The 25008-nt window shown below is 56.2% G+C and overlaps 1 protein-coding gene across 3 annotated transcripts; it reads left to right on the top strand.

The window, feature by feature from the left end:
• The first annotated feature begins 1380 nt into the window (after positions 1-1380).
• Positions 1381-24853, top strand: BAHD1 (bromo adjacent homology domain containing 1). Of its 3 annotated transcripts, none has more exons than XM_081229621.1 (7): positions 1381-1733; positions 16024-17466; positions 19254-19636; positions 20618-20777; positions 21181-21257; positions 22002-22102; positions 22585-24853. In XM_081229621.1, the coding sequence occupies exons 2-7, from the start codon at positions 16038-16040 to the stop codon at positions 22772-22774; spliced, it is 2340 nt and encodes a 779-aa protein (XP_081085747.1). In that variant the 5' UTR covers positions 1381-1733; positions 16024-16037; the 3' UTR covers positions 22775-24853. The 3 variants fall into 3 exon arrangements, with proteins under 3 accessions (XP_081085747.1, XP_081085745.1, XP_081085746.1); XM_081229619.1 differs by having other exon boundaries at positions 1608-1733; positions 19257-19636; XM_081229620.1 differs by having other exon boundaries at positions 1608-1733; positions 22011-22102.
• The last annotated feature ends 155 nt before the right edge of the window (positions 24854-25008 follow it).

Genomic DNA, 25008 nt, shown 5'->3' with positions numbered 1-25008 from the left:
CTGGGGGTGCTTCTCTCTGCCAGAGGTGTTCCTCCACTCAGCCCCTCCCTGGGCTGCTCCCAGGCTCTGGTGACTTGACACTACCCTTTTTGCCGCTCCTCCTTTTACTTCCCAAAGCTCCCCTCCCCCGCCTGAATTGGGAATGAGGCTTTGTTCTAGGGTGGACTCAGCATTTCTCAAGAACCTACTATGTGCGCATCCAGTGCTTGTTGAAGTGAAGCCCTTTGCCGGCTCTGGCGATACAAGGTGCCGAAGACACAGCCCCTTCCCGCACCTCACAGGGACCTCCCACACCTCCGTGTGACCTCAGCCTGCTGTGCCCACCCACCCCGCTGACCCCGCGAGCGTGCTCGGGCTTGGAAAGGCACGTCTGTGGGTGTGAGACGGAGCCACAGCATTCGGTGACTAGGGGGAAGCCAGGTAAGTGTCCACACTTGGTCCCATCCTGGCTTGGGGACGCGAGAGAGGGAGTCCAGCCTGGGCTGTCAGGCTGCCCACCCCCTCCTCCCTCCCCCGGAGAGCTCTGATGTTCCCCGCGGTGGTGGAAGAGGGTGTGTGGGTGTCAAGGACTCACAGACCAGGCTCTCCTGTCGGCTGGAAATGGATGAGGGTTCCACACTCTGCTTCTGAGAAGGGTGAATTAGGAGCTGGAGTGGGGGGCGGTAGGTGAAGGGGAGAAAGAGGAAAAAGAGATGCGGGTGAGGGGTTACCGAGCCAGGACCGACCTTGCTTGAAAGGAAAGGAGACGTGGCAGGCAGGGAAGTCGGAAAGATGAGGCAAGGGCGGGAGGGGCTTCTCAGCAGTCGGGGCCCTTTCGTTGGAGTCTGGGGCCCTTTCTGCAGGAAAGGGGGGTTGTCCTCGCTTGATTTTCGGCTGGTCTTCCCGAAGCCTTGCCCTGGGGGCAGAAGCCGCTGGCGAGCGTGGGGGTGTTCCTTGGCTCGCAGTTCTCTCCACTGGGTGCTGGAGAGGAGAAGGGGGACGAGGGATGTAGAGAGGTGACGGCCAGGGCGGGGGTGAGATTAGATTTCTCGGGGGGGGGCGGGTAGCAGCTAGGGGATTGGGGCTCCAGGGTCGGGTCACCATGGGATACGAGCTCATGTTCTGGAGACGAGGAGAAAATCCAAGAAGCCGGCTAAGAAAACCACCCCCTCCACCACCCTTGGCACCGTACCCCTCCCCCCAGGCCCCACCACTCCCCGCACCGCCTCCCGCGGCCGCCTCGTGCTGCCCCCTGCGTTGGGACGACCGACCCACGGTTCTGATTGGTTGGAGACCGGGAGGGGGAGCCGAGGGCCGGATTGGCTGGCGGGGCCAGCGCAGGGCGGGGCGGCTGATTGGCGGAGCTGGCTGAGGGGCGCGCTGCTGATTGGCTGGGGACGAGGAAGCAGGAAGGAGGGCGGCGGAGGCTCCGCTCTCGGGGAGTTTGTGGGGGAACCGCGAGCGGCGTAGCGGATCCCGGAGCCCGGCCCCCGCCGCCTGCCCGTCCGGCTGCCTGCCCCGCCCGTCCGGCCCCCGCCGTCCGCCCGCCCCGGCCAGGCGCGCCCGCCCCCCCGACGGCCCCGCCCGACCGCGGCCCCCGCTCCGCCCGCCCGGCCCCGGCCCCCAGGAGGAGGCGCTGACGCAGCAGCGTGGAGCCCGGGAATTGAGCGCCCCCGGGGGGTTCCAGCCGCCGGATTCCAGCCCGGCCGGGGCCTGCGGGAGCCCAGAGCCGCGCCGTCCGCGCCGCCGTCCCGGTGAGCTAGGGGCCGCAGTCGAGGAGGGGGGAAGGGGCGAGCGGGCGGGAGGGAGCGAGCGAGGGAGGCAGACGAGTGAAGGGGAGAGGACCGGTCGCCCGTCAGCGCGCCCCACCGAGCGCGCCGCGCCGCCGCCCCCGCCAGCCCGGGAAGGGACGGACGAACGGACGGACGACGCGAAGCAGGTGCGGCCGCCCGCTTGCTCGTGCCGCCTCTCTCCCCCGGGTCCGGCGCCACGGTCCCGCCATCGGGGAGTGCGGAGCGCCTCGAGGTGACAGCCCCCGGGGGCCGCCCGCTTCGCAGGCCGGGGGCGGGGTGGGTGGGGGCCGCAGGGTGGCAGCTTGGCCAGGCGGCGGCGGCGCGGGCGTCCCGGGCGGCGGAGGGCGGGAGGACGCCGGTCGTTTCTCCGCCGAGGCAGAGCCGGCTCGCCTCTGAGTGCGCGGGCGGCGAGGCCCCCGCCCCCCCGTGCCCCCTCCCCCCATCGCGGTCCCCGAGGCAAGGGGCCGCGGCTGGGGGCGGCGCCGCGGGATCGCCAGCACAGGGTGGGGGGCGCCCTCCCGCGCAGGGAGCTGACCGGTTATTGCTGGATGGGGGGCAGAGGATGGGGGCCACACCGGGGCGGGGGGTAGTGTAGACCAGACCCGATCGGACTGGAAGGAAGGGAGGCGCCGAAGAGGGAAGGGAACCGGTTCGAGAAGCGAGTGTGGGCCGCGGGAGGCCCGGCGGGGACCGTGCGGAGCAGCGGCCGAGTCCGAGGTGGGGCGGGGGGATCGAAGTTGTCAGACCGCCTCTAAGTGACAGCGGGACCCAGTGCTCGCGGCCGGGCCTGGCCCTGCCTGCCTCGTCGCCTCTCCTCCAGGGCCGGGGGCCGGGTCAGGTCGGGCCCGAGGGGCCCGCTTGGCGGCGAAGCGCTGGACAAAGGCGGCGCCGGAGCGGGCGCAGGTGGTGGCGTCGGGGAGGGGAGCGGGTCCGAGCCACCCACCCCGAGGGGAGGGCGACCGGGCCGGACTCTGCTCTGGGGATTGCGGGGGCCGGGACGACCGCCGGGAGGAGCTGCGGCACTGGCTCACGGCTCCAGCCCCGGATCACCTCTCTGTTCTGGGAAGAGTGGGTCGACCCAGTGGGGCATAGGGGCAGAGGTGGGGGTGTGCACATGGTGGGCCTGGCCGGTGGCGACCGGGTTGCTGGACTCACCAGGAGAGAGTCCGGTGAGCAGCTCTAGAGCCTGCCAGGATTGAGGGGTTTCAGCAAGAAGACTGTGTCCACAGGCAGAGGGTTAATCCCACCTGGGACATCTCCCAGTCGCCCATTGTCATTAGTCTTAAGAGGGCAGAAGACCAGTTGGACTGGGGACTAGGAAATACATCCCAGAAGTGCTCCAGCAATCCATGGACAACTGGCTTCAGCACTTTTCTTTAGTGAAAGAAGGTACTCACATAGAGAAATGAGAAGCTGAGTTTATAAACCCAGGCAGGAATTTAATTATTAAATAAAAAAGGTTTCCTTTCTACCACCTGAGAGACTTTCCTCCCACCTTTTCCACCCCCATGCCTTCTGCAAAAAGGAGAAAAGGGCCCCAGAGAGACCACATGTCCTGGAGGAACACCACTGTCCTTGGCCAAATAGAGGACATTTGGGAACCAGTGGCTTAAGCCATGAGTGCTTCTGACCCCACCAGTTACCAGCTCTAAGCTGGATGCTGTTTTTGCATATATAAAAACCCACTCAGAGCTCCTGTGCCCTCCTGTGATCCCATACTTAATGGAAGAGTTGGGACCACAAAAACAGGGAGACTTAGGGTGTTTAGAATGTAGATATTTGCTAAAATCTGGGTCCCACCCCAGGAAGGTTTTGGTTATGAGCTGCTCCCAGCTGTGGGTGACTGTAATCCCTCCTTGGGAAAACCGCCTGTCACCCTTGCTTAGTCTGAGCATGGAATTAATTCATGGCCACCTTCCATCCCCCTCCCCAAGAGGGTCTAGACCCCAGCCTGGGTGGAGTTGAGGCTTGTGGGAAAGGGAGGTATTACCTCATGCAGGAGACTAAAGTTTTTTCTGAGAGAATTTAATTGTATGTCTAAGATCCAGAGGATGATGCAGCATCTCAAGGTCTTTGTGTCTCCTGAGGGGCTCTCCAGTATGTATGTGATTTCTTTTGGTGGCAGTCAGAAGGGGGTGACCTGTCTGGCCACCAGAACGTAAAGGAGAATGGCCAAAACAATGATTCCCTCTTTGACAGGCTCTTACCTGGCAGGAGACTCATGTCAGTCAGATCAAGTGTTTAAGAGGGTTTGCTCTGGAGAGTTTAGCCAGTGAAGAGTTTCTCTCTTTTTTATATCTCCCTCCCTTTCTTCCTTTCTGTTGCCCTGCTGTTCCCATGTCAGGCCTATGTTGTTGTCATGACCTCCCTGTCCCTCCTGCTTCCTCTGGCCCTTCTGATCCAGTCTGTACACAGCTGGTAGATCATTCTTTGTAAAGCACTCCTTTCCCCATGTCACTCCCCTACCCACAAACTTGCAGTGACTCCCCTCTTCCTGCAGTTTTCATCCTAGACAGTGTCCCTTAAGGCTCTCCCCTAGCCATGCTGCGCTGTGCATGTTTATCTCCCTGCATCTTTGCTCCTGCCGATTTCGCCAGTTGTCCCCAGTTAGGAGCCCCTTGCCTTCTTCTTCTCCTGCCTGAACCCTACTCTCATCCTTCATCTCAGACCACTCCAGGCCAGCGTTGCTTGCCTCTGAGATTGTGACCCTGGATTTTATAACATGGTATCTTCTTGAGTGCTTTTGTCAGTTGGAAGTTTCTTAAGGACAAGGACAGTGTGAGTATTAAACCTTTGTGTGAGTGTGAGTATTCTAGTAGGATTTCTGGTATAGTGCTGTGCACATCGTTTTTATTGAATGAATAAATGCAGTTGGCTGCTTAGTTGAGTGGGAGCGGAAGGGAAGCGTTCCCTTCTGTTTCCTTAGAAATGCTAGTATAGGAGCTCTTGGTGGTTTCTGACCTTTTTAAGGCATATACATAGGGTGTGTTTGGGGTGCTTTAGCATGGGGAGCAAATGATTGCTTCTGATATTCCAGCTGGTGAAGAGTCTGTGCTGTGGATTGCCCACATGATACGATATAGACATGAATTGGAAAAGGACTGTAATCCTGTTTTCCTCCTACCTTACCAGGCCATTCTCGCTACCCGGCTTTGCTGCTCTTATGCAATTTTCCTTGTTGTCCATGCTAAATGAATCCATATGTTTTATCCCTTCTCAATCCTGGGTGTAAATTGGGGAGAAAACACGGTTCTGATAACAGAAAAGGAAGATTCCTGTGTCTGGCGTGTGGACAGGGCTTTGGGGACTGATGTTGGAGGAGTTGTTTATAGAGTCATCGCTGATATGGGAGGCACCATCAGTCCCACACTTGACCCATCAGAAAGGACAGCTTATGATCCCAGCTCTCTTGGAACTTCCATTTTTGTTTACCACCAACCCTGGGCCATGGGAGAAATGGGAGAGAGGACTGGTGACTGGTTTGAGTCTAGACATTGAAAAAATAAATTCCGCATCCATCCCCTTTCCCCCAAACCTCCCTTTTGTGCCCCAGTTTGATGATTAATGGACCAGCATTTCCCTTCCAAGCAGGAATGCCACCCCTCACAGTTGCCATGGCAATGCAGACCGCTCCCCCGTCAATTAAAAAAAAAAAAATCAGCACTACTTCTCGCCTTGCTTCTACAGTAGCAGGAGACAGGTTACCTCAGAATGCATCTCCTGGCCTCTCTTCTCAGCTGCTTGGGCTGTTTGTGCTGTGTGTCCTAGAACACAGCCCTTCCTCTCTTTCTGAGGATGGTCTGAGTTTCTCCACTCTAAGCAAATTGTGCCCCTCTTGGATCTAGCAGCCCCTGGAACACTTTTACAAAGAAGCAGAGAAAATTTCTGCTTTTTTTATTCACCCACAATGCAGATTAAAAACCAAAAAGAACCTTTTTCTAAGGGTTAAAAAAAAAAATCCCCTCCACACTGTCTCTGGTACATAGAGGTGTAAGTTGGGGAGCGTTTTGACATCCATAAAGGAAGTTTCAGTAAACCTGGAAGGGATTAAGCCTCCAAGCATACAGAGTTCACATTGGAGTTCTGTGGGGATTTTCAATTTCTTTATTTTCATTCCTCCCCACCTCTGTCCCAGCATTCAGGAGGACTCGTGTGTTTTCATTTTATCTGTTCTTACTCCTCTTGGCCTTGCTCCGGCAACATCTGGCCTCAGCGCCCTGTCGCAAGGTGTCATTAAAGAGGAAAAAAAAAGCTTAAGGGGAAAATGTCTCTGGAGTTGAGAAGTTGCCTGTGTTGAACTAAGGCCGCCAGTTGAAGCTGCCGGGTTTATGGAGCATTATACGAACAGCCCCAACATTAAAGGGCCTCCTTTTTATGAATGGGTTGTGAAGAATGTAAATAAAGCAGCATCTCTCAATGGGGAAGCATTTTACATAAGCAGTACTACCCCAGCCCGAGTATTTATGGGAATTTGCTAGCATAGTCTGGCAGGACTCACTTCCTTTGTGAACTTGCCATTGTGCTGGGGACTTTGGAGGGACAAGAAGAGTGTGCTTTGACACGGAGGGCAGCCCCAGCACTCCTGCTCTGCAGGTCCCCCGCCTTGACGTGATGGGCCACCTCATGGCTGGAAGTGCCTGCTAACCCTGAAAAGGTGGACAATACAGCGTGTAGTCAAGAGCCTGTGATGATTAGAAGCATAGGCTCCTGGCACCTGGGGTCCTGAGATTCTGCAGCACCTCACCCTTCAGGCTGCTTCGACCTCCCCGGAGAAGGGGATAGGGAGGTCCTGGATGATGAAATCCTGCCTGTTTTTAGGGGAGGCACCTAACTGGAGTAAAATAGACTGGTTTGAATTTCAGCTCCTTTATGTTTCCCCTGCTCACCTCCTGGTACTGCCACTAATGAGCAGTAAACTGGCTAATAGGGAGGAGTAGCGGCAGCAGTGGCCGTGAGGCTGAGGCTGCAGGCGGCCTGCTCAGGGCCAGACAAGTGCCCTTGACTCCACTGAGCTGGCTTTGCAGAGTGGCTGAGTACTAGCCTGGCACTGGGGTTGCAGTGGAGGGATTGGTGTCCTGCCCTAGGGGACTTGGTCTAGCGGCTGGGGATCTGACTGTGGTGGGTTTGGTGAGCAGGCCTCAGGGCAAAGTCACATCCAGGACTTTGTGTGATGTCCCGGGAAGCATTTTCATCCAGATTCCATTTTTCCCAGTGGGAAACACCTGCAAAGATGGTTGGTTATTAACCTGTCTCAGAGTCCAACCAGTAATAATAACAATAACAATAACATTGCCCTTGAGGCCCTCTGCAGGCACCAGGAATAAGAGAATGGGTTTGTCTCTCAGCCTCTCTGAGGTTTGAAATAGGAACTTATTTTTGAGGCACCATAACCAAGTTACCTGAATGAAAAAATGACAAGTGACTCGTCTTAGTTAACAGGATTAATGCCAGGCAGAAACTTGAGGTCTTCATCTTTTTTCTTATGTTTCTGTTCCAGTAGGTTTGCGGGATGGGGGTGGGGGATTTAACACACCTGGTGTGTTAAGACACCTGGTGTGTCTCTGCCTCTTGTGACCCTAGGGTCTCACCTGGAGTGGTACTGACCACCCCATACTTCCCTTCCATCTTCAGTGCCTGTTTGGGCCCCAGCCCTCCTTACATGCAGCTCTTTCAGTTTCCTACCTGCAGAGGAGAGGCGTGGCCCTTCTCCAACGGCAGCTGCCTGTCTAAATGTTTGGGGAAAATTCAGTTTGTTAATCACATTCTCATCCGGCCAGGAGGTTTAGAGGTGATTTATTATTATTACTGTTTTTTTGGCTGTGTCTTGTAGCTTGTGGGATCTTAGTTGCCCTACCAGGGATTGAACCCACCAGGCCTCAGCAGTGAAAGCCCCAAGTCCTAACCACTGGATGGTCAGGGAATTCCCTAGAGGTGAATTATTAGTTTTTAGAGGATCTTTGCAGATATCACAGCAAAGGTATTAGGGTGTTGCTTGATGCCAGGATATCCTGACGTGTATTCCAAAATGGAAGATGGAGTCACGATTCTGCTATAGTCAGGGTCAGCAGGCCCTCCTCAGTAGTGAGGGGTGTCCCCTGCTCTGTGCCTGGAGGCGTTCACACAGTTGGGACAAAGAGTAGAAAAGTATTGTAAAACAGATGAAGTGACTGTAAGAGATAATCGTCAGAGAAAATTGGAAGGACTTGGACTTATTCGGCCCAAAGAGGTAGCCAAGAGGTCAGGTAATGTGTCTTCAGATATTAAGATGGCTGTTTGGAGTGTGATGACCAAATTTCAGTCTTCATTGCAGTCCGTGATGGAGATTTCATCTGATTCGAGACGTGGTTAGATGCATGGGGTGGGGGGGGCAGTCTGTAGACTCCTTTCCTGGATTGACTGTTAAAAATCAAGAAAACATGTCTTTGTAGCCCTTACCCCTTTCGAGGGTATAAAGTGGGTTTGTTTCAGAAATGCATCTAAGAGCATATTGGGAACTTTGAGCAGACTTTTCTGTAGAAACAGTTTGTAAAATTATGTTTATGTTCTCTGGCCAGTATATAGATGGCTTTTAATCATAGTACATTTTCAATTCTTTTGTGGTGAAAAATCAGGAAAAATGAATAATGTGTTAATGCCAATAATTAAAAGAGCACAGAGAAGCAGAATTGCACATGCAAGTTGATCTCGAATGTTGGTCTGTGACTCAGCAGCCGTCCTGTGTTGCGGTTTGGGGCGTGGGCTTGGGGACTGACACCAGCCGCCCCGCCTCTGCCCTCTATGGTGTGGGAGTGTGGGCAAGTTCTTCTGCCTCTCTGTGCCTCTGTTTTCTCCATGTTAGGGTGAGGTGATATCAGCCACCGGGAGTGGGGGGTGGCAAGGATGAAAGAGAGTGACGGTGACTGTAAGAAGTAAGTGGAACGAGAGGAATATTCTCCTTAGATAGCTGGGCAGGTTGGGAGAGAGAAGAAAGAGGACAGTAGTGGAAGAAGGTTGTGCTGTGTAATATAAGAGAATTCCTAAAGTAGCCTATTGAGCTGTAGATTATATTGAAGAGGCAAGGTGGACTCCTGGGGATGAGGGATAGTTTGGAGGTCAGAGTTTCTCTGGGCTGTAAGTTGTGCCATCAGTCTAGGGTGGAAATGTTGTATGGGATGGAGCAGGTGGGCACCCAGATCTTCATTTGTTCAGTAAGCTCTTACTAAGCCCTGTGGATAAGATTTATTGGTAAGGAAGGCAGAGCCCGCCTGTCCCTGCAGAGCTTGCATAATGGGGGTGTTACTAAACAGTTAATTGGTTAGGCGTGAGATATTCAGGTTGGCTGCCTGTGTTTCTGTTCGTGCTGTGGGAGTATTGGGAAGCCCTGGTCTTGGGTCTTGTTCCTCACGGCTGTTTCATTCAGGACATCAGCACTTTGCTGGGGAGGCTAAGGGCAGAGCTCCCATGTTGGCCTGGCTGGCCAGTTTCTTGTGTTCAGGACAAGAGATTGCACCTCCAGTCTCGGCAAGCCATCTTAGAAATCTAAGTTACTGGTTCCTGGAGTGTCCTGGTGGTTCAACCAGCACATATCCTTTGCCACTCCTGGGCAGGTGCCCGGAGCAGGCTGGTGAGCTGTTGTGTTTTTTGAAGAACGGTGCATCAGTACACGAGGTTTCCTCCTGGTTGACCTGTTGCTGAGCCTTGAGGTTCCCTGTCCCTGTTCCTGCTTTATTTTTTTCCACACTTTAACTGCCGGGAGCAAATGGGTCCTGCTCCAGGAGGAGATTTGCTTCTGGCCTGGTCTGTGCACTGTGGAGTCTGGGTGGGAGGGTCTGAGGGGGCCTTAGCCTGGCGCTCCCTGTCCCCCAGCCTGGAGTAATCCTGTATAGAGCTTATGGTGGTGAGTCCGGGGAAAGCTGCATTTGTCTCCCGCCCTTTCCAAATGTTCAGGAAGCCCATTTCTCAAAGTGCTGCCCATTTCGCATTGGGCTTAGTACACCTGGCAAGAAGTAGACCGTAGACCCTCAGTAACAGTCTGAAAGTCCTGGCTCAAATGTGCCCTCTGGGAAGCTGCCATGGAGCCAAGCTCTCTGCACCGAGCTCCGAGCCCTCAGTCACAGCCCTGTCACACTGTCTTGTCCTCTGTCTTCCTACCAGCCCAAGCTCCAGTTCCTCAGTCTGCTTTGCATTTTGCTTCAGCACTTAGCCTGATACTTGACATGTATGGGGAAAGAATGAGCTTGTGTTGAGCGCCTGCTGTATACCAGGCACTCTGCTAGGCACTTGACACACATTCTTATTTAACTTGATCCTCATAACAACCCTGCTGTGTAGGTAAGGAAACCAAGGCTCAGAGAAGTTCAAGCCGTTGACCAAGCCCACTTAGGATTAGCAGTGGCACGAAGTGGCTTCCAGCCCCGTGTGGGTCTCACCTTGCTGAGCTGTGGCGAGGGGCCAGCAAACGTTGGCTGAATGAGCAAAGGTCACAAGAGGTGCCGTGTGCCTGGGAGTGAGCGACGGGTGCTCTGGCTTAGCTGGACCGACACCTGCACATAGAGGTCTGCCTCGTGCACACAGGAGCTGGACACTGGGAAAAAGCTAGGGGAAGGTAGGTTGCCTTCAGTAGGGACATGTGCCTTTAGAGAAAGCCTCTACAGACTCGTTTTGTATTGCACGTGATTACCTTCTAATTTGTCAGGTCTGAGTTTCTTAGAGCAGAGCACCGTGGTCTGACTAAAATACAGTGTTCTCTGCCCGCTGTCCTCACTCGGGTCTGTGTGTACATAGTGACTTATAGGTCCCAGGGGTAAGTCTTGTCTCCCTCACTCTCAGCCCCCTACGTGCAGGGAAGAAGAGCCTTGCCCTGAGACTAGAAACTGGCTGTTTCCAGTGAGAAGGTGAAGGAGATTCCACCAACTCTACTGTTACTATATTCCTATACTTAATTGCACTTCTAATGTAAAAATGGAGAGGTCCATTTCATAGTCTGAGTCCCCTCCCTCCCCACAGAGATTCATGTTCTTTTACAGTTAACAAGAGATGTGATATCTGGCCTTGGGTCCAGAGCCAGCAGTACGTGGAGGTTCTGGACGCTCGGGTGTAGCTCTGGGCCCGTGTGTCTGGGCGCTCCCGCTGGGATGCTCAGCATGGACAGGAGTAGCCAAAGGTGGGGCCCAGCTGTGGGGCTGGGCCGGTGGCTGCACCGGACCCTGTGTGGGGTGGGGGTGGGCCTTCCCCTGCACTGCTGCTCCTGCCTTTCTGGGCTCCTGGGAGGCCCCCGTGTGAAGTGTGAGGAGCAGGTGGTCGACAGGCCAGAGATAGGCTTGGTGCCTCCAGGGCAGGCGGGCCCAGCTCCTCAGATGGCCAAGACCCGAGGGCAGTCTATAAAACAAGCCGCATCCAGACGGGTCAGGCCAGTTCCCTTTGGTCAGGCGCCGTGCTTCCTGCCCAGGTGTTTGTAGGGTCCCAGCCTGACTGCAGAGTGAATTGAGTACCCACAGCAAGTGAGGCTGAATGGGCACCAGGGAGGCCCTCTCTTCGGGGCAGTACCCTGGGGCTTGAGCTCTGAGCTGCTGGAGCCAAGGCCTCTGCTCTCTCTGGGAACCTGCACTGAAGCTACAGTCAGATGGCAGCAGCAGGCAGAGCGAGTGCCCTCTGACCCCATCCCCTGGGCCTTTAGCATCTGAAGATCTCGCCTTTCTTGTTTCTTGGAGGCGTGGAGCTGTTATTCAGGGTCTGTGGGATACAGTTTCTGCCCCTGCCCTCTTCGCTGCATTGTAAACCGAGCCCCCCAGAGTTCACCCCAGACTGGGTCCCAAGTGGGATAGGGGTGTCACTGCTGCGTTTCCCGGGGTGGACACTCGGGTGTTTTCAATGGAACGGTAGCAGAGCAGGGGTCAGGTACAGGCTGCGTTTTCAGATTTCTCACCATCCCTGGTGGTTCTGGACTCCTAATGTGGAGATTCAAGGGCTGAGGGCAGGCCGCCCTCCTCTGTCTGTGGGTCTGAAAGAGGGGGATCCCCAGGATGTTGGCCCGCCCGGTTCCTACTCTGCTAGGCTCCTGCGTGGTCCCTGGTGTCATTCTCACCACCACTCTTAAGTAAAGTTCTTTCTGATGTGTCTCTTTGAGATGAGGCATCTGAAGTTCAACAAAGTTAGGTAAGTTGCTCATGAGGGCCAGAGCTGGGTCCAGGTCTGGCTGACTTAAAGCTCTGGCTATTTCCATTTTACCAGCTCTGGGGGGTTCAAGAGATACCAGCGCATCTTTATCTGGCTTTATCACAAGAATTTCAGCAGCTTCACCTCTCTGTTTTTCCATGAAGTGACATCAACTAAATTTAAAAGAACAGGAGCTTGCCTTTGTGCTCTTGCTGCTTTTCTTCTCTGATAGCAGATTCAAGAAACCTAGTATTTGTGAAAAAGTATTATTCCGTTGAGGGGTGGCGGAGGGGGTTATTTTTTCCAAGACAGATTGCAGAAGTGGGCAGTGCTTACTTAACTCAGTGCCCACTGTGTGGCTTTAGGTGTAATTGGAGGGAGGTGGCTTGGGTCAGGGCTCTTCCTGACCCTCACCCAGGGGGCCACCTGGTCTGCTCTTACCTAAGACCGCTCCCGCCACCCCAAGTACTCCCTCCCATTACAAATAAACCAAAAAGCCTGAAAAGCAAAATTGCAAGTGCAGTGGGTAAGACAGGTTTCAGGAAGAGCAGTGGGGCAGAGCCCTGGGTCCTGAACCCCTAACGATGAGGGTGTGGGTGTGGCCTAGAGCTGGGTAAGTTAGGGAGAGCCATGGCCAAGGCTGAGGGCCTCTTTCTGCCCCAGGGCAGCCTCTGCTTGGGGGAGTGATCTGGTCTCACCTGCTCATCCAGGCCCCCACCCTTGCCCTCATTTCCCCTCTGGGGCCCACAGCCCATCTCTTCCAGGCCTTTGACCTGCCCTTGTTCACAGTACCTTGGGTGTCCTCCACCTGCCCTGGTGGGCCGTGGGGGCTACATATAAGGTGCTGCTGCAGCTTGAGGGCAAAAGACAAGGTCTCCCTCCTTTTCTGTTTCTGTGGAGATGACTTCTCCCAGCCCTGGTCAGGCTTGTGATTTTGGATTCAACTTGTGATTCATTGGGTCTTTGGCTCGGAGGACCACTGGCCGGCCACTGTGCTTCAGACTGGTTTTCTTCAGTGAGGGCTCACTTGACATGGTCTAGGTGAGCTCTAAGATGCCCTGGGGAGTCCCTCCTAGGAGCCTTCTCCCAAGGGTGCCTGAACTACTTGCCCCTGGGAGGACAGGGCTTCCCAGAGAAGAGGAGGGTAGTCTGAGAGAAGCAAGGCACCCTTGTCTGTTGGTAGTGGTAGAAAGTTCCTGGTTGAGCTGGTGTGTAAGTGGGAGGGACAGGACAGCAGGATGGTTGGTGGAGTTGGAATGGGAACCAGGCCTCCTGCTTTCCCGGGATCTTCTTGCCCCGTTGAGCTGGGCCACCCCTGCAGATTGGAGGGGCCCTGGCAGTCTGGGCACCCCTCCACCCAGCCCCACCCCAGGGAAAAGCTGCTGCCGAAGTTCTCACACGTCCATCTGGCTTCAAAGCATGACTCACTGACTCTCTTCAGCCTGGAGTGCAGTGCAGTAGGCAGCAGAGTCCCCAGCCTCTCCTCAGGAGCGTGAGTGACGTTGCTGCCTTAGGCACCACGTGAAAGCTAGGAGTTCTGCGGGTGATGGGATTTGGCAAATTCAGGGGAGGCTAGCAGGAGGCCCATATGCTTGATTTGAAAATGTGACTTGCACCCTGTGACTTAGAAGCTTCCTGGGATCATCAGCCTCAGGGACAGTGGGTGTCCCTGAGGGATGAAGAGGGAGGTGAAAGAGCGAGATACTCTGCCGGGAACAAATTCCCAGGTTCTGGGGACAGGCTCCCAAAAGTGGAAGGCTTTCCTCCAAATCTTTTTCATATTGCAAGGGAAAGACTGAGTGGGACCAAGTATCCCAGAATCCCTGGGCCATCCATCCATGTAGCAAGTCTACCAGCAAATTGAGGGTGGGGGGAAGCGAGGGCAGACCAAGGACCATGGTCCGCTAAGAGCTCTTCATTGGCTAGGCTTGGAAACACCTCCCGTGTTCGCTTTCTCTTTCCCTTTCCCATCCACCCCTCCTTACTCTGCTTGGTGTCCATGTCCTTAAAGGCCATAAACCCAGGTGACCTCAGCCTTGGCCACCGGCCATTCCCAGGCCTGACTCCTCTGGTAACTTGGGGCCTGTTGAGGGGCTTTGGCCCCTGCTCAGCTGTGTGGTCTATTCACTGTCCTCCTTCTCCAGGCCCTTTGGGGGTGGGGGAAGGCTGGGCGCACGCTTCCCTAGGAAATACGGATGTGCTTCTCCTTGTTCCTGCTCCTTCACCTCTGGCACAGGGGTGCCCTGCCCTTGAGGGAAGGGCCTGGGGTTATAAGCAACTGGGATTCTTCTGAGGGTTAATAAGCGTGCTGAGCACTCAGGGATGGGTGGACACTCTGATTAGAAGAAAGAAAGAGTCTTAGGTAGCCTAGCAGATGCCTGGGGTTTTTCAGGAGCACTCCAGTCTGTGCTTCAGGAATGAATGGATTTGCCTCTGTGACTCTCTGTCCTGCCCTGGGGCCTGGTCTCTGGGTATTCAGGTCCCCGCACGTGGCCAGAGCAATGCCTGGCACCCCGCCTCCCTTTTCCAGTTTTCCAAGTTCTTTCTCAGGGGTGAGGGACACCCCCGCTGCCCTCAGCCTGGTTTTTGGAGCACTCTTTCTCAACTAGTGTGGCATGTCTCTGGAGAGAGGGTAGAGGGTATCCAGTGACCCCAGCTACTGGCCCAAGGCCACAGGAGCTACCGGAAGGGCTCTGGATTCCCTGGGAGTCCTCAGGCTTGGGACGTTCAGGGTTAAATCCTGGCCCTGCAGGGACTGCTCCCAGCTCCTCTGGTGGAGCGAGAGTGAATAACAATAGCAGCGGAGAAATCTAGCTGAAAAGCTTGCTGGGCCGGAGGGGTCCCAGAGTGCTGGGGAGGGCAGAGCTCCTCCGTCTGACACCTTACTCGGCAGCATCTTGCTTTGTTGGGGTGTAGGTAGGGAGTGAACAGCATAGTAGTCTCTGACCACCGATGCCGGCAGTGTCCGTCCCCCCCACCCTGCCCCTCAGCTCTCCATTGCCTGGGCTGTGCCAGCTTCCTGCACACAGCCTGCTGCCTTTTTCATTTAGGGGGTGCCTGGGGGGGCCCAGGTATGTTGGAGGTTGGGGGGGTGTCTGCTAAGCAAAGTTAAGGGATGATGCCTGGTCGCAGGCATTTTCTGTCTGGGGCTCTGGGTTTCCTGTGACTCACCCCCATCCTGCCCCCTGCCTGGCATCTTGCCTACAAGGAGGGAGTCCTGAGGAGTAAGGCAGGACTAACAGGGCTGCCTGGGTTTGTCGCCTGAGTTAGTTCTTCTATTTGGTACTTTCTTTCCCCAGCTCTTAGTGACTGGTGGGCCTTTAAAGCTGTACCACAGGTCTAGAGTGCAGTCCCTGGGTTTCCTACCTGGGAATGCTGGCCCCAGCCTTACTGACATCCCTCCCCCGGGCACTGGCACTGGGCTGTTTGGAATCTGAACTAAGGTGGGGCTGGCTCCACGGCCTGGCTGAGACCTCCCCCCACAGGCTCCTCACAGCCAGGCCTTCACTCTTGAGGGGCTTTCCAGCAATACCCAGGTTATGGCTGTCCTGCTGTATGTGCCAGGCAGGTGTCCTCACAGGTGGACTTTGCCTCCTCCACAGCCCAGCAGGCAGGTTCTTCATCTCAGCTCCTCGCTGTCCATCTCCTTATCCTCCTGTGGCCAATCTCAGAAGCCTCAAGAAGGGGGAGGGGGCTGATAATGTCTTTGAAGGAATTGGTGGGCTCCCACCACCCAAGCCCCTATCCTGGTTCCATGTCCTCAGGACAGTCTCCTCCTGTCCTACGATGAGTATCTAGTGGGAGAAGAACACGTGGAGACAACCGAGAGCTTTGCCCCCAGCTCCTTCTGTCTTCCAGCTCTGGGGTTTGCATTGCTCCATAGGGTCTCCAGGGGCTTGGTTCAGAGGAGAGTGGGGCAGCCAGTCCTTGCACAGCTGCTGGTAGCCTGACCCCGCTAGACCTTTGCACTCTGGAAGGGGGGCGGTCCCGGGAACATCCAAGCTGGAGATGGGGTGAGGGCAGGCCAGAGTTACTGCAGGGGATGCGGGATGGGCTGCAGTGGGGGAGAAAACAGGCCAGGGCAGGCTTCTCTCATTTCCTGCCTTATGTCCTGCAGCTTGGAGGTACTCCATGACACACACTCGGAGGAAGTCTCTTTCCATGCTGAGTTCGGGCCCCACGGGCCGCCAGGAGCCCCTGCAGATGGAAGGCAGCAGTATGGAGCAGGGGGCAGAGGGTGTGGAGCCAGGTCCTCCTGAGAGCCCAGGGCACCTCACGGGGCGCCGCAAGAACTACCCACTGCGGAAGCGCCCATTAATTCCCGAGAAGCCCAAGGCCTGCAAAGTGCTGCTGACCCGCCTGGAGAATGTGGCTGGTCCACGGAGCGCAGATGAGGCTGATGAGCTGCCCCCTGACCTGCCCAAGCCCCCTAGCCCGGCCCCATCCAGTGAGGACACTGGCCTCCCCCAGCCCCGCAAGCGGCGCCTGGCCTCCCTCAACGCCGAGGCCCTCAATAACCTGCTGCTGGAGCGGGAAGAGACCAGCAGCCTGATGGGCACCCGCCGCAGCCGAGGGGGAGACCCCCACCGCAGCCGGGACCGTGACCGGGCCACTGGAGGCTGGGCCTCCTCCAAGAAGCGGCCCCGGCTGGGGGACCTCGGAGGAGGAAGTCGGGACCTGTCCCCAGAGCCAGCACCAGATGAAGGGGCCCGCCGAGATGGCGATCCAGCTCCCAAGAGACTGGCCAGCCTGAATGCAGCTGCCTTCCTAAAGCTGAGCCAGGAGCGGGAGCTACCCCTGCGGCCGCCTCGTGCCCACCCAGAAGCAGATGGGCACTCCACTGAGCCACCAGCACTGAGGGCCCCGAGGCCAAAGTGGGCCAAGGTCAATGGCAAGAACTATCCCAAGGCCCGGCAAGGGGCTGGCTCTGGGGAGACTGCAGGCCCACCTGGCTGGCAAGGACACCCTGAGGAGCCATGGCCATCTGCCGCCCCTCGTGGGCCGTCCAGCCAGCCCCCTTACCAGCCCCTGAGCGAGGCTCTGGAGAGCCCCTTGGGGCTGCGCCCTCACCTGCCCCTGCTGATGGGTGGGCAAGCAGCCTTGAAGCCGGAGCCCGGGCGCCCAGGCGAGGAGTCACCTGCCCCCAAGCAAGAACTGCACCAGCCCTCTTTCCCCGCACCCCAGCTCTCCCCGCTACCGATGCCTGGCAACCCTGCCGACTACAGTGGCCTGTGTGGTGGGCCTGAGCTCACCGCGCTAGGCAGCTTCTACCTGTACTGCAGCCAGGCCGGGCTGCGGTGTGGGGGCTACCCCTCCTGCTCCATGCTCCCCGAGGGCAAGCTGTCCCCAGTGGCTGCAGCTAACGCGGGGCTCCTCTTGGCCCCGAGCTCAGTGCCCGCCGCGGGCACCCACTTCCAGCACCCTCCGTGGGGTTCTCGCTACTGCTCCAGTGAGGATACTGGAGTGAATGGCTACAGCATCTGTGAAATGTTGCCCCCGTCTCTTACCCACATCGGCACTACCTGTGGCGGCTGCCCCTACAAAATGCCTTTTGCAGCAGGTATGCCTTCCTGGAGGTGGGGTACACCAGGGAGTCTCTGAGAGGCAGTGTCCCAGGAGGGTGGGGCGCACTGGCATCTGTCTGCCGCGTGGGAGAGTCGGGGGTTTTGAGAAGGGAGGATTCCTCTAGTTTTGTGCCCCCAGCCTAGGAGATTCCCAGGAAAGAGGCCCGTGTTTAGCTCTTAGCAGCCCTGCTCCATCCCCACTGTCTGTGGAGGTTTCTTGGCATGGCAGTTAGGTAGCTTTGTGGTGATGAAGTGGGCAGGGCGTGTCTCTCCTCCCTCTCCACTGGGATGCCCATTCTTAGACTCTGAGTAGCAAGTTAGATGCTGAAATTAGCACTTTTGCCAAGTTGTTCCCATGTCCTTCTGCCTTCCTCGAGGAAAACTAGAATTCCTTACTTCCCGGGAACCCAGACCATCTGCATGCCAACCGAGTTCAGCATTCACGGGAGGGGTGGTGGGTACCAGGCCCGGTAGGTGGTACCAGCTGCAATAGGACAGCTTCGTCCTGGCCATACAGGCCTTGAAAGAGAAGTAATGCTCAGACTTAGAATCACCTTGCTAGGTACAGACCGGGTGGGCACTCTCTGAGAACAGACAGGCTGCCATCAGGGCCTGGGCTTTGGTGTCTACCTTCTTGGCAAGATCCAGACACCTGAGAGTCTCATGACGTAGTTGATGAGACACCCCTAAGTGATCTCTCTTTCCCCAAACAGGCAGGAGTGTCCTCACATGCCTCTCCAGGCTCCCTTCCTGGCTCCTGGGTGGAAGTGAGGTGACCAGAGCCATGCTACCCAGCAGGTCTGCCATGCTAGCCAGCAGGTGTGCCCTGCTGCTGGTGAACTGAGGGGCCAGGCCTTCTCAGGGCTCTCCCCTCCCCTGCACATCCCTTCTTGAAGGGGTCCATAAAACAACTTTATAGACCGGTTGACTCTGGCCAGACTGGTTGTTTCAGGTTCTCGCATGAGTTGGAGCTCTAAGAAATGAGAACAAGCTTCTTTTTAGGCTTTTCTTTTTCTTCCGTACCACTCTCTAAGTCTAGTCACTTAACCTGTGGGACCCAAGACCCTTAGCCCCTTGCCCTGGGACACCAGTAAGCACCATGTGCCAGGCACTTGTTCTTAGTGCTTTATATATGGGAGGCCATATGGCATGTTAATTGAGCACAGACTCTGGAGCCAGACTGAAATGTTCTCCCCACTTCCTCAGCCACGTGACTGTGGGACAAACCAATAACCACCCTGTGTCTCAGTTTCCTTAATTGTAAAATGGGGGTAAATGGTACCTACCTCATAGGGTTGTTGTAAGGATGTGAAGAGTTAACACGTTGATAGGAAAACACCTAGGACACACTGTATGATACTCACAACTACTACTTTTGTTGCAAGGCACGGAAAGGTAAAGTGACTTGCCTGAAGTCACACAGCTGGTAAGTGGCAGATCTGGGACTCATATCCTGGTCTCACTCCAGATCCCCTGCTCCTAAGTACGGTGGAAGCCTTAGAGAAGGAAGATTAAGTCAGAGCTTAGAGATGCCATTCCTATTACTTCCCCTTCTCTCAGGCTAGAAGAGGAGATGGAGATGTCTGTGGGCCAGTCTCCAAGGTCAAGAAAAACCCTTGGCCAGGCACTGATCATCTCCCTTAACAGCGTCTGATCCCACCTGCCACCTCAGTGGCCTTTGGGTTCACGCTTAGAATTTAAAGAAGCAGGCTCTGAAAGCAGAGGGGCCGGGGGTTCCCTGCTTATCCTTACCTGCCCTGACCCCCCTCTCTCCTTTTCCCAGAAGGCTGCAGGTCCCTGGGCCAGCTGGAATTTCCTCTCCCGGAAGCCGGCCACCCTGCCTCACCTGCCCACCCCCTCTTGGGATGCCCTGTGCCCAGCGTGCCACCTGCAGCAGAGCCTGTCCCCCATCTTCAGACACCCACCTCGGAGCCCCAGACGGTAGCTCGCGCGTGCCCTCAGAGCGCCAAGCCTCCTAGCGGCTCCAAGTCAGGTCTGCGCACGGGCTCCAGCTGTAGGCACACTGCGCGGAGCAAGGCTGCCCGCAGGCCCAGCCACCCCAAGCAGCCTCGTGTCCAGCGCCCACGCCCCCGCCGCCGCCGCCGCCGCCGCACTAACGGCTGGGTGCCCGTTGGGGCTGCCTGTGAGAAAGCCGTCTATGTCTTGGTGAGTGCCAGCTCTCAGCTGATGGGGAGAAGGGAGGGTGGCGGTAGGGACATAGGACCTGCAGTGAGTTGGGTCCCAGGAACCCCTGGCTCTAGCCACTCTCAGAAGTGACAAGGGGTTCTAGCTCAGTTGTACCCCAGGAACTGATCACACTGGCCCGGCCTGCTCCCCCAGCCCCTACTGATCCTGTGCCCTGTGCCTTGGGGAGTCACGGAATGCACAGTCAGTCACAGCTGGTGGCTGCCATCTCTGTCACCGACTCTTAGGGAAGCCGCCTGAAGTGTCTTCACCTCTCATCCTGGATTATAAAGTGGAGGACTTCCCTGGAGGCTTTTTGGATAAGTACGTATAGGGGAAATAGGGATAGGCAGAGAAAATTGGTGCTACCGGAACATCTGGGATGATGAAAAGAATGTAGACTGAAATGTATCGAGCATGTCTTAGGTGCCAGAACCGAACTAAGCACTTTACATGCATTATCCGCTTTCATCATCACCGCTGCCCCGTGAGGTACGCACACACCCCGTGGTCCTAGAACTACCCTCATTTCACAGATGAGGAAACAGGCTTAGCAGTAGATTAAGTCATTTGCCCGTGATAAGGCTTTGCTGCTTATACCATGGTGGTTTAAGAGTCAAACCCAGACTGTCCATTAGGAAGCTTGAGGACCTACCCGGTGCTGGGGGCTTGGAGCATGAGAGCCGGCTGTCATGGGTGTGATAGTCAGAGTGCAGGCCCAGAAGTTTCGAGCCACTTTCTTACCCTGTTCCCATTTCTCATCCTTTCTCCAACGATGAGGATTCCCTTTCCTGCCCCTGAAAGCCAGGCTCAGGGAGGAGGGGCCAGAGTGCAAACCACTTTGGCAGTCTCCCATCCTCAGCGATTTGACTGCCCTGAGGAGAGCACAGAGAGGATGTCACTCCCTCCCCATGCTGAGTGCGGCCCCACAAGCCTTGTTTGTGTCATTGGTTTGTTGCTCAGGATGAACCGGAACCAGCCATCCGAAAGAGCTACCAGGCGGTGGAGCGGCATGGAGAGACGATCCGAGTCCGGGACACTGTCCTGCTCAAGTCAGGCCCTCGAAAGACGTCCACACCTTATGTGGCCAAGATTTCTGCCCTCTGGGAGAACCCGGAATCAGGTACCCCTTGTCTAGAGTTCGACCTGGCACTAGTGTCCTGCGCCCTTGGCAGAGTCTGCCTTCCACTAAGCCAGCGTCTGTCTGGTGTTCAGGGCTGCAGACGGCCTTGTGCTTGGGTTGGATCAGCTCATTAACCTTCCCAGCCATCGGGGCCTGGGTGCCTGTCACCCTGCCTCACCTGTCAGTGCCTTTTCCTCCTCCTTCCTCCATGCCTAACAGCATTCTAGGCCACTGAATTGCCAGACTTGGCCCAAGGCAGGGGATAGGGGTGGCTGGAGCCTGCAGAATTGGCCTAGGCTTTGAAGTTGGATGAGCCTCCAGGGCAGGTGGCCAGCCCGCCTGCCTATCTAAGTAACTCTGGAGCTGCCAGCTCAAGCCCTGATTGCTTCTCTTTCCCCCCTAGGAGAGCTGATGATGAGCCTCTTGTGGTATTACAGACCAGAGCACTTACAGGGAGGCCGCAGTCCCAGCATGCACGAGGTGAGCTGCCTGGCGGGGGAGAGGCTGGGGCACTGAGAACGTGGTATGGGGGGTGGCAGCCTGGGCATTCAAGTCCCTGGACTCATCACCTTGGACACCAGAGAACCTGGGGAAAGGCCTGAGTTTTAGCCTCTTTTCCCAACACTGCCCCAATTCATGTTTTGAAGGGAATAGTAACCTTTGTCTTGAAAGGTGGGGCAGAAAGGGAGCCCCCAAGAGCAGGGGTGCCAGAATGGGAGCAAGTAGTTGTGTCTTCCTGGCGACAGGAAAGGGGAGGTGGAGCTGCACACCTTTACTGTCTGCAGCAGGAGAGGGAGGGGAGAAAAGACTCTACTGACACCCCTCGGTGTCTACCAAGCCGTGAGTGGGTTGCTCCACCCCCTGTCTGGGCTCCCTTTTACTTTTTTTTCCCTCGCTGGGACTTTTCATCTAAATGGGAGAATGCACACCAATTCCCCTCTCCTCCCCTGGGCTGGGGTGGGGGTCGGGAGGCTGATGTCAGTCAGAGGCTGGAGCAGGCACTTGGCTGCCCCTGAGTAGGACAGGACCTGGGAGGAGTGCCTTGGGCTGCTTGATGAGGAGTAGTTAGGCTGAAATTCCAGGGAAGCTCCCTAGCTTCCTGGGCACTAGCTGGAGTTGTCTATCTCAGGTCAGGAGTCCCAGCAGAGTGGTTAATGTCTGCCTTGCTCCTGGAGCTAGGTGCTTCCCACCCTGGTAGCCAACCTCCTCCTCCCTCCCCTTGAGCCTTTGCAGAATGAAGTCTTTGCATCGAGACATCAGGACCAGAATAGTGTGGCCTGCATTGAAGAGAAGTGCTACGTGCTGACCTTTGCTGAGTACTGCAGGTGGGTGGTGCCCTGTACCTCTGGCTAGCCTCTCCCCTCAGACTTCCCAGGGCTATTTGGGGGCTGCCTGTGATCCCCAAGGGGATCTGACTCACTGGGCCTGACCTCCTAGAACTTTCTTCCCACAGTCTGCTTCTATCATCTAATTTTTATGGAAAAAAAAAGAAAGAAAAATTGTTCCTCCTCTGAGGCAGAGTGGTTGGAGCAGAGTTGCAGAGGCGGGGATGGTTACAGTATTGCTCTCAGGAAAAATCAAGGAGAATTGACAGGTGATTGGGAGGGAGGCCCCGGTAGGTGTGGTTCCCCAGGGACAGAAGAGATGGTTGGCAGAGAGGGCATAGGCCCCAGCACAGGGATAGAGGCAGCACCTACCCTTGTGGAGGTGGGAGGGGGTGTCCCAGCCTTCTGGGCAGGGTGGGGAAGGAATTGGTCTTCCTGCTAAGATAGCTGTGGTAAAGACAGCGAATGATGTGTCACTGCAGATTCTGTGCCATGGCCAAGCGTCGAGGCGAGGGTCTCCCCAGCCGAAAGACAGCACTGGTGCCCCCCTCTGCGGACTACTCCACCCCGCCACACCGCACAGTGCCCGAGGACACGGACCCTGAGCTGGTGTTTCTTTGCCGCCATGTCTATGACTTCCGCCATGGCCGCATCCTCAAGAACCCACAGTAGCCCCCTCACGCCCACACTGGGGCTGCCCACGGGCAAGTGGGGCTCAGGGCAGGGGGCACTGCTTGAAGCACAGCACTTGGTTAAGGGGCCACAGGAGCCTGAGGTGGCTGGCCTGTGGTTCTCTTGTGGGGGGAGGGCAGGGGTCCCTATGGGTTTGGGCCCCATGGGAGGGAAGGGGAGGCCAGGGTATAAGAAAAGCATCAGAGCCCTCAGCTTGGCCCAGGGCGCCTCTCTGTGGTCCCCTGGGCAGAGGCTCCTGAAGAAGCAGTCTTCCCTGAGGCTGGGCCAAGCCTCAGGGGCATGGCCCCTGGGGGGATTGGGGGAAGGTCCTTCAGGAACCAGGCCCTTTCTTTATCCTCCCCTGGGCCCTTCAGGGGGGAGTGGGAGCCAGCTTTACCTCACCCACTGTGACCCGCTGCTTCCCCATTAGCCTGGGACCAGGCTCTCCCAGATTCTAGCACAGCTCCGAGCTCATTCCTTTGAGGCCTAGGGAGCCAAAGTCTGGCTCCCAGAGCATTGACTTTCTCTTCCTGGACTTGGGGCCTTTCTCTGGCATTCCTCCTTTGCCCCTGCAGTAGCCCCTGGTGCTGGGACAAGTTACCAGCCCTCACAGTCATGGGTGTGGCCCCCTTGTGGGAATCAGCTTCCTGTCCACCTCCTGGTGAAGGCCACCCAGCAGGTCTGGCCTCCCGGAAATTAACTGATCAACATGGGGTTTGTCATGTCTGGGAGAGCAGAAGGGAGCTGGGAGGGGGTGGGGGCAGGGGGCAAGGAAAATTGCTACCTGATTTATTGAAGACTTTTCCTCTTGCCTTACACTTGGAGGTTTAGGAAACCTCTTGCAGAACTTCACACATGACTTTTCAAGCCACACCCACCTGAAATCAAACCAAAGGAGTGCTGTGGCTCCCCTTGCCCTGTCACCTCTTACCCTAGTCTTTTGTAGATTGCACTAATTTACATCCCAGCGAGAATCAACACTGTATCGGTCCACAGACCTGCTGAGCTGCAGCCACTCACTCTAGGAGCTAAGGACCTGCATTTTCAGTTTGTTCCTGTTGCCCTGGGCCCTGTTCTCACCTCATGCTGCTCCCCAGAGTAGATTAGGAGACTCAGCCCCCTGCTATCCTTGCCAGAACTAGGCCCTGGCCCTGGGGCACTCCGTGTGGGGGCTGGAGCAGTCTGGTTCTTTCCCATTTGTACCAAAGAGGAGCCTGGTGGGGAGAGGGAGTGTGGCTTGAGCCCGGCGCTGGGCACGTGCTCGTGAGTGATTCCACAGGCCACAACCCTGGGGACAGGAGCCAAGGAGGGCAGCACTGGGTCCCCCTCCCCTAGGGAGGGGCAGACACAGACCCTGCAGGCTGAGGAGGTGGCACTGGGTGAGGACAGTTGGGCGGGAGGTGGAAGCGAATCCTGAGGGCACTCCCAGCGATCCCCCAGCCCTGTGCTGTCCCTGAGCAGATGGCTGCTCCTGATTGGTCACTGGGCTCGGGTGAGCCCTGGACCATTCAGAGGTGAATTTACACATGGGAAGCCCAACCCCAAACCTGAAGGGAAGGAACTTGGGTCCCCTTGTATTGAATAAGCTGTTTGGAGGGAGGCATCATCAGTCCAGGAGGGCGGGGCAGTAAGAGAGGTTGGCAGAGTGGCCGTGGGGTGGGGCCCTGGTGGCTCTGGAGACCCAGCCTTGGAGCCTGCTCTTTCCCAGGGCGCTGGGCCCTTGCTGCCAAGGAGCCCAGCCTCACCCAGCAGGAGATCAGGCCCCTCGTCTCCCAGGAGGCAGGGTCCACTGCCCACAACTTAAATGCTTTTGAAATCTCTTAGATGTGGAAATATTTTTTCGAACCTGAAAATGCAGCTGGTAGAATTTCAATGGAAGCATAATTCATGTAAAATATATTTTAGTTGATATTTTGTAAAATGCACTTTTTGTGTGTGTCGACCCTGGTTTCTCAGATCTGTATTTCAGTGTTTACAAGGGAGGGAGGACCTTTCCTCACCTCCCTTTTGACAGAGATTAGAAGTACTTCTTTAAGAAAAAAAAATAAATTTGAGAAATTGTATTGATTTAGAAAAGGACCATTTCCTGTGTGTCGTGTCATCTTTTTGTGTGTGGGTGCAGAGGGGCTCACCATTCTTAACCACTGCAGTGCAGGGGCTTACTGAGGTCCGTAAGCAAAGAGCACAGGAATGTGCGGGGAAACAGCGGGAGGAGAGGAGACAGAGGGAATGGG

This window comes from Mesoplodon bidens, assembly GCF_964165515.1.
Source record: "Mesoplodon bidens genome assembly, chromosome: 3".
Classification (NCBI taxonomy): Eukaryota; Metazoa; Chordata; class Mammalia; order Artiodactyla; family Ziphiidae; genus Mesoplodon; species Mesoplodon bidens.
The sequence above is the reverse complement of the archived record's forward strand: the minus strand, read 5'-3'. Positions and strand labels throughout refer to the sequence as shown.